This window comes from Rhinoraja longicauda, chromosome 15 (assembly GCF_053455715.1).
Source record: "Rhinoraja longicauda isolate Sanriku21f chromosome 15, sRhiLon1.1, whole genome shotgun sequence".
In the NCBI taxonomy this organism is placed as follows: Eukaryota; Metazoa; Chordata; class Chondrichthyes; order Rajiformes; family Arhynchobatidae; genus Rhinoraja; species Rhinoraja longicauda.
The window spans coordinates 18,170,499-18,186,031 of record NC_135967.1 but is presented as its reverse complement, the minus strand read 5'-3'; the positions used below and the strand labels follow the sequence as shown (position 1 = coordinate 18,186,031).

At 40.3% G+C, this 15,533-nt stretch overlaps 1 protein-coding gene across 2 annotated transcripts in view; it reads right to left on the bottom strand.

Annotated features, from left to right (window-relative positions):
- Window positions 1-3,099: 3,099 nt before the first annotated feature.
- The window catches only part of elf1 (E74-like ETS transcription factor 1), a 212,492-nt gene continuing 200,058 nt past the window's right edge, over window positions 3,100-15,533 (bottom strand). For both annotated transcript variants that reach the window (XM_078412279.1, XM_078412280.1), the window contains 4 exons: window positions 14,080-14,163; window positions 9,151-9,343; window positions 8,533-8,949; window positions 3,100-6,061 (listed from right to left, as the gene is read on the bottom strand). In XM_078412279.1, coding sequence (XP_078268405.1) covers window positions 5,155-6,061; window positions 8,533-8,949; window positions 9,151-9,343; window positions 14,080-14,163 — 1,601 coding nt within the window. In that variant the 3' untranslated portion in view covers window positions 3,100-5,154. The remainder of the gene's footprint in view (window positions 6,062-8,532; window positions 8,950-9,150; window positions 9,344-14,079; window positions 14,164-15,533) is intronic.

Below are 15,533 nucleotides of genomic sequence, written 5' to 3'. Positions count from 1 at the left end.
AATAAAATAAAACTAGACATGCTTCAATTGGGTGACATTTAAATCAGTTTGAGTCTAGTCAGAATAGTTTCAAGATATTTAACAAACTGTAGATCCTTACAAAGTGCTATCGATGCCTATAATATAAATCTTTGAACATTTCAAACTAGCCCGAAGACTGCATTAACATCTGCTTTGTGTAAAATGGCTTCAGATTAAGTAACGTTTAACACTGAAGGAAAATGGCTTGTTAGAGGATTGTTTTCAAACATTGCAGCACTCTTACAAGATTAATCTCCCTGAACAAAGCTACAATGTTTAAAATACCACTCAGGAATGCCTACTGTGTTTAGTAGGCTTTGCTTTGAACTACAAAAAACGATGACATTCATTTCAGTAATCAAATAGAAGCAGGGTGTAGACCAACTGTGTAGTTTAATAGAGCTTGTAGTAGGAAAGACTGTGGCAGCGGTTTAGTCTCACGAGATATTTTTGCAGGATGCAGTTCCCAGAATTATAGCATTGGTTTACTTCTTGTCAAGGCAATGCTTGGGGATCTATAGTCCCAATCAACCTTCAGTAAAAGGTTATGAAGACTTTTGTCGTTAGAACAGAATGGAATGATTAGGTGTTCTGGAGTACTACAAACCTTTAGAGAAACTTTATACTCAGTCATTCATGACAAACATTCTTATTTTATAATAAAATAAAAGCAAATAGTGCTGGAAATCCTAAACAGGTCAGGCCTCATTTTCCACACATGCAGACTGACCTGCTGAGTATTTGTATCATTTTCTGCTTTTATTTTAATTTCTGGCATCTGCAATTTTTTATTCATATTTTATAAATGACCACCATAATAAAGACGATATACCTGGGCCAATTTAGGTACGTGCTCATTTTCAGTTGGCCCTACTTGTGCCTTCATGTCAAAGTGTGATCGACTATCAAATGCCCTCGTTGAAATCTGAGAGTAGTCTGGTGGTCAAGGTTCACCCATTCATCATTTCTTTCCCCACTTTCCAGTTCTCCATACAATAATATTCAGAGCAGATGGCATCCGTGGAGAAGGAAGCTGCTAATGTTTCAAGTCAATGACATGACATCAGATAAATTAGACACATGAAAGATGAGTCTGAAGATAGGGCTCGACCCGAAACATCACCCATTCCTTCCCTCCAGAGATGCTGCCTGTCCCGCTGAGGTACTCCAGCTTTTTGTGTCTATCTTTGGTTTAAACCAGCATCTGCAGTTCCTTCCTACACACGAAAGATGTTTGATCTGTTACATTCCTTGTTTCTTGCCTCACAGAAGCTGCCTCACTTTATTTCCGGCATTTTCATTTTTCCTTTGCTTTTAGCTAACATGTCGACAATGAATGTTAGTAGCCCCTTCCTGCCCTACGCTCAAATGACCATTGTTCACTTACAGGCCTACAAGAGGTAGGTTTTACTAAGAAAAACAATATCATAATCAGGTCCAACAGCTGAAGGGAAAAGAGGAGGATGTGTATTCATATACCTCCAGTCCAAAAGCACTTCATCCAATGATCTGTAGATCCTTGGGGTCAAGAAGTCAATGTACCAGCTAAATTAAAGACAAAATTCCCATTAAAAAAACAATGAAATGGATGATCAGATCGCCTGGTGTTGGATAACAAACAAATAATATTTATACCACAAAGTCAAGAAAACCTGGGGGAACGCCTTTGTTCTTTTTCAAAAAAGGTCATGTTTTCTTACTCACCAGCCTGATTATTATCTTATCGGAAATACAATACCTCTGACTGTGATGTAGTCCTGTTTCAATATGTGTAAGTGCAACCCAGATTCGGTGTTTGTCTCGAGTGGGATTTAGAAACACAACCTTCTGCCTGGAAAGCAACAAAGCTATTTAATGTGCATTGGTTTATTTACCACTGGTTGACCTTCAGCACGTATTTCTCAGCAGTGGGTCACTGGATGGAAATCAATCTAACATGCAAGTAGGTTATAGCATCAATTATCAAGAGAGTTAAAATCAGTCAGCTTAGCAAAGAGCCAGGATCAAATCTACAAACTAATTGGTCTGCACACAAAGCAAGGAGAGAATGCACTTATCCAGTAGACCATTGAGTGAGCACATAACAAGTGAAAGCTGAATCTATTAAACTGAATTAAAAGAGGGAGACATTGAATGTGGGAATCACAAACTGCTAGAGTAACTCAGCGGGTCAGGCAGCATCTCAGGAGAGAAGGAATGGGTGACGTTTCGGGTCGAGACCCTTCTTCAGACTGATGTCAGGGGAGGGGGGGGCGGGACAAAGAAAGGATATAGTTGGAGACAGGAAGACAGTGGGAGAACTGGGAAGGGGGAGGGGAAAGAGAGGGACACAGGAACTATCTGAACTTTGAAAAATAAATGATCATATCGCTGGGGTGTAAGCTGCCCAAGCGAAATATGAGATGCTGTTCCTCCAATTTGCGGTGGGCCTCACTATGACAATGGAGGAGGCCCATGACAGAAAGGTCAGACTGGGAGTGGGTGGGGGAGTTGAAGTGCTGAGCCACCGGGAGATCAGGTTGGATAAGGCGGACTGAGCGAAGGTGTTGAGCGAAACGATTGCCGAGCCTGCGTTTGGTCTCGCCGATGTAGAGAAGTTGACATCTGGAACAGCGAGATGTGGGGATGTGATACAAAAAGAAAACCATGGTGTGAAATAGCAGAAATGACAGGGAAAAACAGCTAAACAAAAGGCTAGGACTGTCCAACTGTGCTGAACATGGGATTGGTTAGAAACTGGTCTTGCTGACTGTATCAATGATTGTAATGCCTGCAAAATTGAGAACAAAGTTGTTTCAAATTTTGCGGCACCAATCCTCAACTTTATGAGGCATGTAAATTGTGCATCAAATTGCAATGATCACAGGCAAGCAATTAAATGGGGGAAACTAGGAAGTTGCTTGCTAAGGTCCTCTCCTAGTCTGGATGCTCTCCATTAAGAAAACAAAAAACTCTTAAAAACAAAAAGCATTAATGTGAAATCCACTAAACAAGTTTTAAAAAGTATACGAAAGTTTTAATGAAATAACAAATCTTAATAACTGTAAAATAAACTGATACTGAAAATTCACACCTGAACTCATTCCTTCAGATTTTAATTAAAGTTGGCATTTAGCTCATTTTTCTTTCAATGCTTTCTTTTCCTCTCTGTTTTCGTTTCTGTATTTAGTTTAACGTTGAATTGAAATATTGCAACTTATATTTTCTGGTTCTCTACATTCTTCAATTGGTTAAAGAGGAACACTGTGACGTGGTTTGCTCGGGTGACCTAAATTCCTTGCACTAGATCCTTCCAATAAAATTAATTTCAAATTGGGTAACAGATATTAGATAATAAATCGGCGGCCCACATAACTGACGTGCTGCAATTGCTCACTGGAAAAAGAATGAGATGTTGATAAAGCAGATGACAATTCCAACTATAGAATCAAGGAACTGCAGATGCTGGCTTGCAAAGAAAGACACAAAGTGTTGGAGTCAGACAGCATCTCTGGAGAACATGAATATGTTCCAGATACAATGGGCTGCTCTGGTGAAAGCTGCAAATTCCAAACATGTTTTTCAAAGCATATGCAAAATATAACAATTTGAAAAACAAAAAAGATAAATGTCCAATTAAAACAATTTGTAAAATAAATTGTTTTTATTTTTTCAAGGAAATCTCACTCTCCCAAGTGGCTTTTTTTCTTGAGATGGTGCAGTATCAATATAGACCTCTGCATCAGATGAAGCATCCAAATAACAATGCTATAACCAATGATAAACTGATAGGAAGCTGGTCAAAAACAGAGCCCAAGAGGAAATTGTGTAGCATCAGAAAATGTATACATTTTGAATTATCAAAGATAAATATTTACAAAAACCTTTTACAAAATATCCCAAGTTCACATTTTTTTTTCCTGAAGAATTCTTTTCATATCACATATGAAAATATAATATTCTGCAATTATTCTACAAGGAATTAGCAATTTAGATATAAAATATTCATTTTGTGGTTTGTCATCCCATCTTCATGGTAAGCTAAAATTACATTCAATATTATTTCCTAAATGTCAAATTTCTGATAAGAAAACATAATTCCAAAACAAGGTTTACAAAAAAAACATAAATAGGCTATGTTAGAGCGAAGGAGACATAATTGTGCTTCGGCTGGTACAAGCTAAGTTGTGTGCTTACTGAAGATGGACAATGTTCACTGTTTTTGCATGATATGTTGGGGGAGGAAGATATTAAAAAAAGCTGTACCATCAAGCAATTTAACTTAATGCACCGCTTTCAAGAGGGTGTGCCTAACTGCGGGAATTCTTTGGACAACAGTGAATTGTTTATTTCCAGGCACATCACAGGATTGAAAACTATGGTATGGCAGAGAAAGTTGAATTAGATTTCCGCCTCTTGACACCGATCCTTAAAACTCCAGTACAATTCACTTACATTCCATCAGCATCTTTTGAGGGAGAAGCCAAGTTCATGATTCAGATCAATGAAGAGTGATCATAAACATCAACTGTTTCTCTCTTCACAGATGCTACCTGATCCATTGTGTATTTCCAGCCCTGTATTTAATTCAGATCTCCATCATCTGCAGCATTTTATTTTTGTGCAACTTTCATTCAGGCTGGTTTTGGAACTAAACCATGAGGTGGTGGTTCAATTCCTGGACAACTAGTCACCACAAGGTTCAGTAAGCTTTAAAGGTGACTACCCCATGTTTAATTGGTCACATTGAGCTACTTAATCTAACCCTTACTGAAACATCTGCTTAGCATTGACCTAGATGGTAATTATTATGAAGAGCATCGGAACTTGAGTTCAAGGCGCATCTAAATAATTTTGATTATACAGTCAAAGAACAATAAAGATGGACAAAGGGAGAAGAAAAGTGTATGTGAAGTTTCGAACTTGCATCAAAACTTATGACTAGAAAATCATTGCACCATTTAGGTCCCTTGATTACTTCTCTGGTATTGATGCTTAGATCTAAAATGACATTCTTTCAAATTGTGACTAACAATGATGGCCTGGACACAGTATTAAATATTCTGAATCAATAACTGCTTATTTACAATCCTAGACAGGGCAAACGCCAGTCCAACATGTGAGAGATACAGATGATATTGCTTTCTACATTATTTATAGATCTGTCGGCTCTGTTTTAACCATTGCAGGAGTGGATATGGCACTTAGACAAGGAGTCACATTACTGGGGTAGTAAAGCAAGCTTGTTGCATGTGAAAATGTCTGGGAATTATCCAGTTTTAGAAATGGCATGGTATCGTGGAGATCCGTATCCAGGAGAGTGTCATCTTGATCATGTTTGTGGTCCGGGTGCAGGGTTGATAATGAGCATTCTTCATTGGCTTCCAGTTTCACCACAGGAGTGAGAGCACAATTCAGGCTCTGTGACAATGAACTGTTGAGGTTCTCAGAGCCTTGAACGATAGTTTCAAAGTGTCTGTCTATTCCTTCCATCTTTATGACAGACGTCGCGATACCATTGGGATTGCTCAGCAGCACAGTGTTGAGGTGCTGATAGTTGGGCTCGTCGTCCACTAGAGGTCCAGGCTCTTCCATCATTCTGGGAATGATGGCACTAGTGACCATACCTTGAAATTCAGAAGTGTCCAGAATATGTTCGGGTGGTTTAAGCACCGTGGCAATTACACTCCCTGGACGGTGTGCAACCACAGGCTGACCATCGCTGTTGAGGGTCACCAGTTGTGTGATGCCATCAAGGGAAGGTTGTACATAATTATTTATGACTGTCTGAAATCCACCATCAGATAATGAAAGACTGGTGGCAATGACCTGGGCCTGTTGGGCCTCACTTAAGCCTAATCCATTTGTTGTGGGAGACAATGTGGCCTGGATTGTGACAGTTTCCTTAGATCCTTCTGAACAAGGAATGGCACGTAAAATAATTTTGGAAGGACAGTGGTCTGTTCCGGTAGTAAGTGGTATAGTCTGCAACATCAAAGTACCGACAGCATGTGTACCAGAAGTCATCACCATAGGAACCTGGCTTGGGACGCTTATTGTCCTGTTCGAGGCAAGAAGAAAACATTCATTCAGCATCTTGTTATCGCTAGCACAACCAGTCAACAGGAAACTAAGACGCAGATGAAATTAGGTGCCCTTCAAGGCTTTAACTACTCCCTGTACTTGCAAATGATTTAGACGACAGACTGGTAAGTCATGCATTCATGTTTGGTAAGGGGATGTGCTGACAGCAGCTCTGAATTAAAAATATGCTAATTAATCCAAATTTGAGGGCAATAAAAGCTAACATTCCCTTTGACCTAAATGCTCGCTGCAGCTCCATATTAAATGTCATGAAATGCACCAAAATGAATAAACATCACATTTGTCCACATTGCATTCTTTCTGCCATGTTCTCACACACTTAGCTTGTCTTCTTGAAGCTTTTTAAAAAACTTTTCCACACCACTCACAGTCTAATTTAATTTTGTTTTGGCAACAAATCTCATCCCTTATCAAATTGTTTATATAGGAGGTGAACAGCAAGGGCCAAGCACCTGACATTGTACTGTCCTAATTCAGTTCATTAATTCCAATTTTAGGTGTTCCAACCTTATTAAAAGACCTCTAGTGGTGAAACTCATCGAAACCTTTCCGAAAAAATCAATGCACCCCATCCACTGGTACTCCCTTATCTGTTCTACGAGACACATTCTCAAGGAATTCAAACAGGTTAGTGAAACATGATTTCCCTTTCTAATATCCTTGCTGACTTTGCTAAATCCAATTATTCTTTTCCAGGTCCATTTTAGACCAGTGATGCTGATTAAATTGGTCTATAGTTCCCTAGTTTTTTTTCTTTCTCTCTTTTTAATAATTGGGGTCACATCTGTAGGAATAATTCCAAATCTATAGAATGTTAAAAGACGATATTCAATGCATTCACTATCTCTAATTATCAATTTGTTCCATCCTCTTGGACGTAGATCATCAGGTTCTTTTTATACATCTGCAGCATTTGATTTCTCTGTCATTTACTTACTCCCTATTGTAAAGTCTCCCCTCAATGCCTGGAAGGAATCCCCATTTGTCTTCACTGATCGTTTCTTTTTTACATAACAATAAAACATCTTGGGTCAGTTTTTTAAATTTATGTCCCTCAGCAGTTTTCTCTCAAATTATATTTTACTGCATCAATTTCTTGATTCGTCTTAAACAAGTTCCAAAATAGTCACAACCCTCACAATTAATCTTATTTACAAAAACTTTAAAAGTCTCTTTCTTGGATATCATACTATCTTTAATTTCTCCTCTTGACCAAGAATGGACCAATTTTCCTGTTTTATTATTGAGCCTTAAAGGAGTTTTTCATTTGCAAATCATCTTTTTTTATTATTATACTAACCACTTTCTGTTTACTGTCATATCCTTTATTGCAATCTTTCAAGCAATCCACAATCAACTCATCCTCCATAGTTTTGTTTAGATTGAAGACCCTAGTTTGACTGGTTACATCATGGTCTGGTACAGCTTTTCCAATGCACAGAAACAAGAGAGGCTGCAGGATGTGGTGGATTCAGATGACGGGCACAGATCTCTCCACCATCGAAAGCAGCTAAATGAGGCACTGTCTCTAGCCAGTGACATTTATCATCAAGAATCTCCACCATCTGGGCCATGCCCTCTTCTCGCTGGCATCATTGAGCAGGAGGCACAAAAGCCAGAAGTCACACACCACTCGTTTCAGGAACAACTACTCTCCGACAACCATCAGGTTCTTCAACCGATCCGCACACCCTTAATCCGAACGGAATACTACGGACCGCTTCTTGCACTACCATGAACTTGTTTTCTAATTGTGTATTTTCACACTATTGTTTTATTTGCAGAGTTTTTCTTTTCATTGTTGTGTAGAATTTATATTTCTGTGTGTTTGTCATAGTCGACGTACCACTGCAGCAAAATGTTCCTAAGCCTGTACATCATTGTGCACATGATAATAAAGTCGACTGGACTGGACTACATTATGTTCAAACTCAATGTAAAATGTAATTGCGGTCACACTTCCATAAAATTCCCTTGACCACAAGATTATTAATTATCTCCTTTTTCTATTGCACAATACATGATCCAAATTAGTTAGTTAGTTGGTCCCTCAATGAAATGTTTTAGAAACCCATCTTGCTTACATTCAATGAATTCCTCCTTCACCTTATTATATCAATTTGATGTGTCTGTATGTAGAGTGTTGGTCTGGGGAGTTTAGGTTTTAGAAAGATACCCAGAGTTTGCTTGTTAAATTATAAGAGAATGTCAATTGTGGACAAATTGGGTCAACATATTGAACATTTTTTTGGAAACCAAATAAAGTTAGAAAGAGCACCGCCACCCAAAGTTCACTTCTTGTAATGATTTTGGAAGAAAAAGTCAATAAACTTTGAGGGTGGTGTAACATTACATTTAGCATCAATGCAAAGTGAAAGAGCTTCCTGAATTGCAAATCATACCTGTTACAATAAAGCTCACTGTTACCTGATCGTCTGCGCAGCTGAAGACATAGTTACAGAAGCTCTGGTCACATCTGGCAGTCCTTGCTGAAAGATTTGATTGCCCTGTAGCCCATGTATGGTTGTTAAGATGTTGCCGAGCTCCCCTCCTCTTTTCTGCGTGGGTTGAATCAGCGACGCTGTGTGCTGTTGCTTAACATGCTGCACCAGCACTGACTGTGGTACAGTTGCCACATTGCCTGCATTCTGCAACTGGAGGATTCCATGGGTGGCATTTTTCCTCTTCGTCGGCAATGAATGATCTGATGAGGTCATCAGGTTAGGTGTGACATGCTCAGCTGAGTCATCATCAATAACCACCAGATCCTTGGGCATCTCTTTGAACTGATACACCAGCCGTTGACCTTCTACTTTGGCCAAGATCCCTCTCTGGTAGTAATATCTAAAAGGAACAATGGCCATTCAGAATTTAACTCGTCACCTTATATTATAAGATAATGGAAACAGGCCAGAAATGTTCATTAGGACCTGGCCTGAATAATGCTTTAAAAAAATACCAGGATAGACAATGCAATAATTCAACTATTACAGAGTGATCTAACCAGCCCAATTTGACCAATTTGTAAGGTGAAGTCTTACTCACCTCAGGGCTCTGCCCATTGTTTCATAATTCATATCTGGTTTATTTTTGTGCTTTCCCCATAATTTTGACACTGCCTTCGAGTCCACAAGCTTAAAAATACCCTTTTCTCTCTGCGTCCACTTGATATACTTTGGACAAGTGTTCTTATCTTGCAAGAGAGCCAGCAGGAACTCCCAGAGATAAATAGTGTTCCCTGGAAAAGGGAAAAGGTGAGAGAAATGGATGAGCATCGCCATTTTATTATCACACACAACAAACTGTGCAAAACAAAGGCAATGGTCAAGGCACACATTTTTTTAAGTGCAGCATAGTTTTTGCAAGGATTTATCAAAAATAATTCAGGATTGGCCCTTCCAACGTTTCTCAATTATATCTTCACGCTTGGTCAACCTGTTCCCATTTTCTGTATTTGTAAAGAAGCTGAAGCTAACATTCACCTCCTGACTAACTAGCACTGCCTCGAATCCCTGGACTTTTGAGAAAGTTATTTTATTCGCAATAAAATATCCATTGATTTTTTGTTACAGAAATCTCACACCTTGAAATCATTTCATTATCCAATAATTTATTGGCTCCTTGGATGAAATATTAAGTAAATAGTGTGCCACTGGTTCGATTAAAACTAAGCACCTACTCTAGACTCCATTTGGTTTACTGATTTTGGCAAGAAAAGGTCCTGAATATTTTATATAAGAAATAGAAGACAGGTTGCTGTGCGTGTTACTTTGTTGCTGGCAATATAACAATGACCTATGGAATTCTTAGTAGTAATGACAGAAAACAGAGATTCAGCAGGGTGGCGCAGTCATGCAGCGGTCGAGTTGCTGCCTTACAGTGCCAGTAATCCGGGTTTGATCCTGACTACGGGTGCTGTCTGTACAGACTTTGCACATTCTCCCTGTGACCGTGTGGGTTTTCTCTGCACGCTCCGGTTTCTTCCCACTTTCCAACATACTGGGAACAACTAACAGAAACCAAATAACCTACAAACCATTATTATTACAGTAAAACTCATTGTTACCTGATTGTCTGCGCAGATGAAGACATAGTAACAGAAACTCTGGACACATCTGTCAGTCCTTGCTGAAGGACTTGATTGCTCTGTAGCCCCTATATGGTTAGTAAAATGGGGCTCAGCTGCCCTCCTGTTTGCTGAGCGTGTCGAACCTAAATAACCTAAATTGTCCCTAATGTGTAGGATATAACTAGTGTACGGCTGATCTTTGGTCAGTGCACTCGGTGAGCCAAAGGGCCAAGGCCGAAGGGTTGCCCATAAATTTACATCTGCTTAGCTTAAATTGGGTCAAGACTAATTTTGATGGCATTAGAAATAACTTATAAAAGTTGACTTGGAGAGGCTGTTTGTAGGTAAAGGGACGTCGGGAAAATGGAAGGCTTTAATAAGTAAGATGGAAAGTTCAGAGTGCAGCTTGTTCCTGTTAGAGTGAAAGCCAGAGCTTGCAGGATTAGAGCACCCTTGAGGAGGCTCTGGTCTGGGAAAAAGAGGCATATGTCAGATGTAGGAAACTGGGATCAAGCAAGTGCCTTGAGGTTTACAGAGAGTGTAGTATATTTAAGAGGGAAATCAGGATGACAAAATGAACACATGATACAGCTGCAGCAGATGAGTTAAAGGAGCATCCCAAGAAATTCTATGTACATTGAGAGCAAAAATATGAATGAGGGGGGAGAATAGTAGCCCTTAAGGATCAATGTTTTATCTACTTGTGGAGCTACAGGAGATTAATGAGGTCTTCAATTAATATCTTGTTTCTTTTTACCATAGAGAAGGTTGTGGAAGCTAGAAAATTCAGGGAAGATAATAGCGATGCCTTGTAACATATTCACATTACAAAAGAGGTTTTGGTGATCTTAAAAATGCATGCATAAATCCCCTGGCCTGGCCAAATGTACCCAAGAACATTGTGAGAAAGTAGGGAAGAAATTGTTTGAGCTCCAGGAGAGATACTTGCATCACCTCAGCTATGGGTGCGGTACTAAAAAACTGGAGTGTGGCTAATGTTGTGCCTTTATTTAAAAAAGGTTGCAAGATAAAGCCAGTGAAAGGCAAGCTTAACATCAGTGGCGGGAGAGCTAGAGGAGGGAATTCTGAGACACAGGATCTACATGGATTTGGAAAGGCATGGCCGGCTTTATGTGAGGGAAATCACTTCTCAGAAACTTGATTGAGTTTTTTGGAGAAATTATCAAAGGACTGAAAAGTGCAGGGCTGTAGATATTGTTTACATGGACTTTAACAAGACCTTTGACAAGTAGGCTGGCACGGAAGGTTAGAACACCTGAACGAGTTGGGCTAGCCAATTCAATACAATTGGCTTGGTGGTTGGAGTCAGAGGCTGGAAAGTAGAGGGTTGTTTTTCCAGATTGGAGGCCTGTGACTAGCGGAACGCTATAGAGCACCTGGGTTTGGTTGTACTCACTGTTGTTTGTCATCTACATTAACGAGTTGGATGTAAAATGTAAGTTGAACAGTTGGTAAGTTTGTGGATGACATTAACATTTGTGGGAAGGAAGGAATGTGTAGGAAGGAACTGCAGATGCTGATGTACACTGAAGATAGACACAAAATGCTGGGGTAACAAAGCGGGATAGGCAGCATCTCTGGATAGAAGGAATGTGGTATAGTAGAGAGTAAAGAAGGTTACTAAGATTACAACAGGATCTATATCAACTTGAAAAGTGGACCGAAGAATGCCAGATGGAATTTAACTCAGATAAGTGTAAACTGACACATTTTGGTTAGTTAAATCGGGGCTGGGTTACACAATAAATGGCAGGACCCCATACAGTATCGTCCAACGGAATGACTTAGGGATACAAAAACACTGTTCCCTTAAAGTGGCGACACAGGAAGACAGGGAGGTGAAGGCACCATTCGGCATGCTTGCCTTCATTGATCAGGGCATTGAGTGCAGAGTCAGGATGTCACTTTGCAATTGTTGAAGATGTTGGTGATTTCACTGTTGAAATATTGTGTGCAGTTCTGGTCACTTAGCAATAGGAATTAGGTCATTAAGCCAGAAATGGTGCAGAAGGGATTTACAAGAATATTACCAGGACTGGAGGCTTGAGTTACAAGGAAAAACTGGATAGGCTACTGATTTTTTTTTTCCTGAAGCAAAGGAGGCCGAGGAGGATCCTTAATGGTTTATAAAATCAAGAGGGCCATAGATAAGGTGAATGGTCAGTCATTTTCCGAGGGTAAAGGATATGGATTTAAGGTGAGAGAGGAAAGATTTAAAGGGGACCTGAAGAGCATCATTTTCACACAGAAGGTGGTGAGCAGGTGGTAGAACAATTACAAGGGTTAAAAGGCCACTGAATAGTTAATTAGAAAGGAAAGGTTTAGAGGGATACAGGCCAAACAAAGACAAATGAGACTAGTTTAGGCAGGCAATTTGGTCAGCATGGACAAGTTGGGGAGAAGAGCCTGTTTCACTGCTGTAATTCTTTGACTATATTTGAGATATTTGGATGGGCACGTGAACAGGCAAGGAATAGAAGGATGTGGATTCAATTGGGGAAAATAATATTAATGTGGAAGGGCAAAAAAATCTGTGTGGATGTGGTGAGCCAAAGTCCCATTTCTGTGATAATAACACTCTCTAACACTTACTCATTAAAATTTACCGCCATCAATGAGGTCACTACTCTCACACTGACCAGGATATCCCACAAACAAATGCGACTGCCACACAATGCATTCGTAAAATTACTTGAATTTCTAATTTCTCTTTCAGGTGCCAGCATTTCTCTTTCACGTGCCTGTTTACTCCCCAATTCTCCTACCGCTACCTACACTTGACGTAATTTACAAGTGGCAATTAACCTCAAAATGGGATTTTGGAGAAAACTGGAGCACCCAGGGGAACTGCACAGGGAGCAGGTGCGGACTCCACAAAAGCAGCACTGAAGGGTCACTGGGATTGTGAGGTTGTCAGCTTTGACTACCACGCCATGTTAGAACAAGGCCAGACCTGCAAGAAATTTAAGTTACAGCTGATTCTGCTACAACATGTGTTTCTATGACACAATTTGCATTTAATCCAAGTGATCAATTAAGGAACATGATTTGCATGACGTGACCTGAATTAACAGACACCACTGTCTCTTAAGAACACAATCTGTCAGTTTCACCATAGGTGGTCATTGGAATTGACAAGAATCGCTTCTATTCACACTTGTACAATGACACACAATGTAAGATGCAGCCTTTGGTATTTTTAACCCGAAGTAACAAAAATAAATTTATTGTGATTAAAAATCTTTATTTTTGACAATCCTGTGGGAAAATAAATTGTTCTTGCAAGTCTGATACTTTCTAGCCCCTAACCCTCATCAGGTCTGCTCCATCATTCAATCATGCCTGATCTATCTCTCTCCCCCTCATCCCATTCTCCTGCCTTCTCCCCATAACCTCTGACACCCTTTGACACAATTGCTTTTATAATGTGAGTTTGAACAAGCTGAGTTTTTTTAGGAGCTTAACTATTGCATTATAGCAGATCTACCTGTAGTTTCACATTAAACGAAAATTACAATGCTAAACATTACAATGCTTACAATTCATTACAATACAATTCATCAATACAATTACATTACAATTCATCATTTCTTTCTATTCTGCAGAAAATGCATTTTGTTGTGGGTTCTCAAGTTTAAAACCAATAAAGCTGAAATCTGGGGGTGGGGGTGGGGGGGAGAGAGAGAGTGATGGGAGGAGGGAGGGAGATGAACAAATGACAGAACAGCAACAAATTACAAAAGAAAAACATTTTTCTTGCTTTATCAGCAGATCCATCACTCAGTGTTAACACAACATCATTTTGCTGAGGAGACAAAAAGCTACCGAAAGATAAATCACGATGTTTGTGCAACTGTTGAGCTGTCACACTAATAATGCTTTACCTTTTCCATCCTTATTTTTCTTTTTAATTGGAAGGTGTGGAGCTGTGACAGGCGAAGATGGGCGAGAAGGTTTCGTCTTCCGACCTGGAAAATCAAATCACGTCATTCTATGCATACACTCGGCATCCTCTGTTTAACACTGCTATTTACACTCCAGTAGCTCCAACACATGACAGCCACTCAGCACCTGAGTGCATCACTAACAGTTGCAAATGCAATTTGGGAAAAAAATCCACATGATTAGAATTCCACAACGGGCAGAACAAGCATCACTAAAGGGCACCTGATTTATTTAATGAGGCACAAATAATCTGGGAATTTTTATTCCACTACTGAAAATCTTTTGCATGGACTGAATGGCAAGTCTCGTGCTACACCAGAGTACAATTTACAAGAGGTCCCATATTGTTGTTGCAGTTAAAACTCAGTGATGCAATTCTGTTTGAATGTGAATGCAAAACTAATGTCATGACAATCAAGTGCATTCAAGACAGAAAGAGTAAGACAGCACTCTTACTGATTGAGGTCTGCAACCGGGTGGCGCCAGCAATGGCTGCCTCGCCAACAGTCTGTCTGTGCCTTCTTTCTTTGTGTTTTAATAGTATGTGTTAAATGTATGTTTGTAGTGTTCTTTAGCTTGTTCTATGTGGTGGGTGGGTGGGGGGGGAGGGGGGGAGGGGGGGAGAGGGGTTTAGGGAAACTTTCTCTAATCCCTTACCTCGAAGGAGAAGCCATTTTTTTCCGTATTGTATTTCCGTCCGCACTGCGGCCTAACATCGAGGAGTTGGCTGCCTTTGCTGGAGACCGACTTTCAAGAGCACCACCGCGGGGAGCCTACGGGACTTTAATATTGCAGAGCCCGCAATCCCTTTGCCAGGGATCGACCTCGGAGCTCCAACCATGGGTGCTTGCAGATTTAACATCACGGAGCCCGCGGCCTCTGGTCAGAGAACGACTTTGGGAACTCCAAGCCGCAAGAGTTTTGACCACCCTGAAGCGGGAGCTTCGACCACCCCGATGAGGGAGCTTCGATCGCTCTGATGCGGGGGTGTCGACCGCCCCAACGCGGGGCTTCGACCGCCGGCTGCGGGAGCTCCAATCGCCCCGACGGATGGTTTGACTGCCCCGACCGCGGGAGAATAAAGAGGAGGAAGATTGGACTTTTTTTGCCTTCCATCACAGTGAGGAATGTGGTGAATCCGCTGTGGTGGATGTTTATGTTAACTTTTATGTAGTTGTATGCCTTGTTGCTTTTTTTTCCCATAAGGCTGTATGGTAATTCTCATATCACTGTACCTTAATTGGTACATGTGACAATAAAAGACCTTTGAAACCTAACTTCACATATTAAAGCCAGATGGGACAACACACAAATATCAGTGAGATGAACTTGCACAAACACAATTGTGTGTTGGTCACACAGCCTAAATGCACGTTCTTTGATCTTAACACAG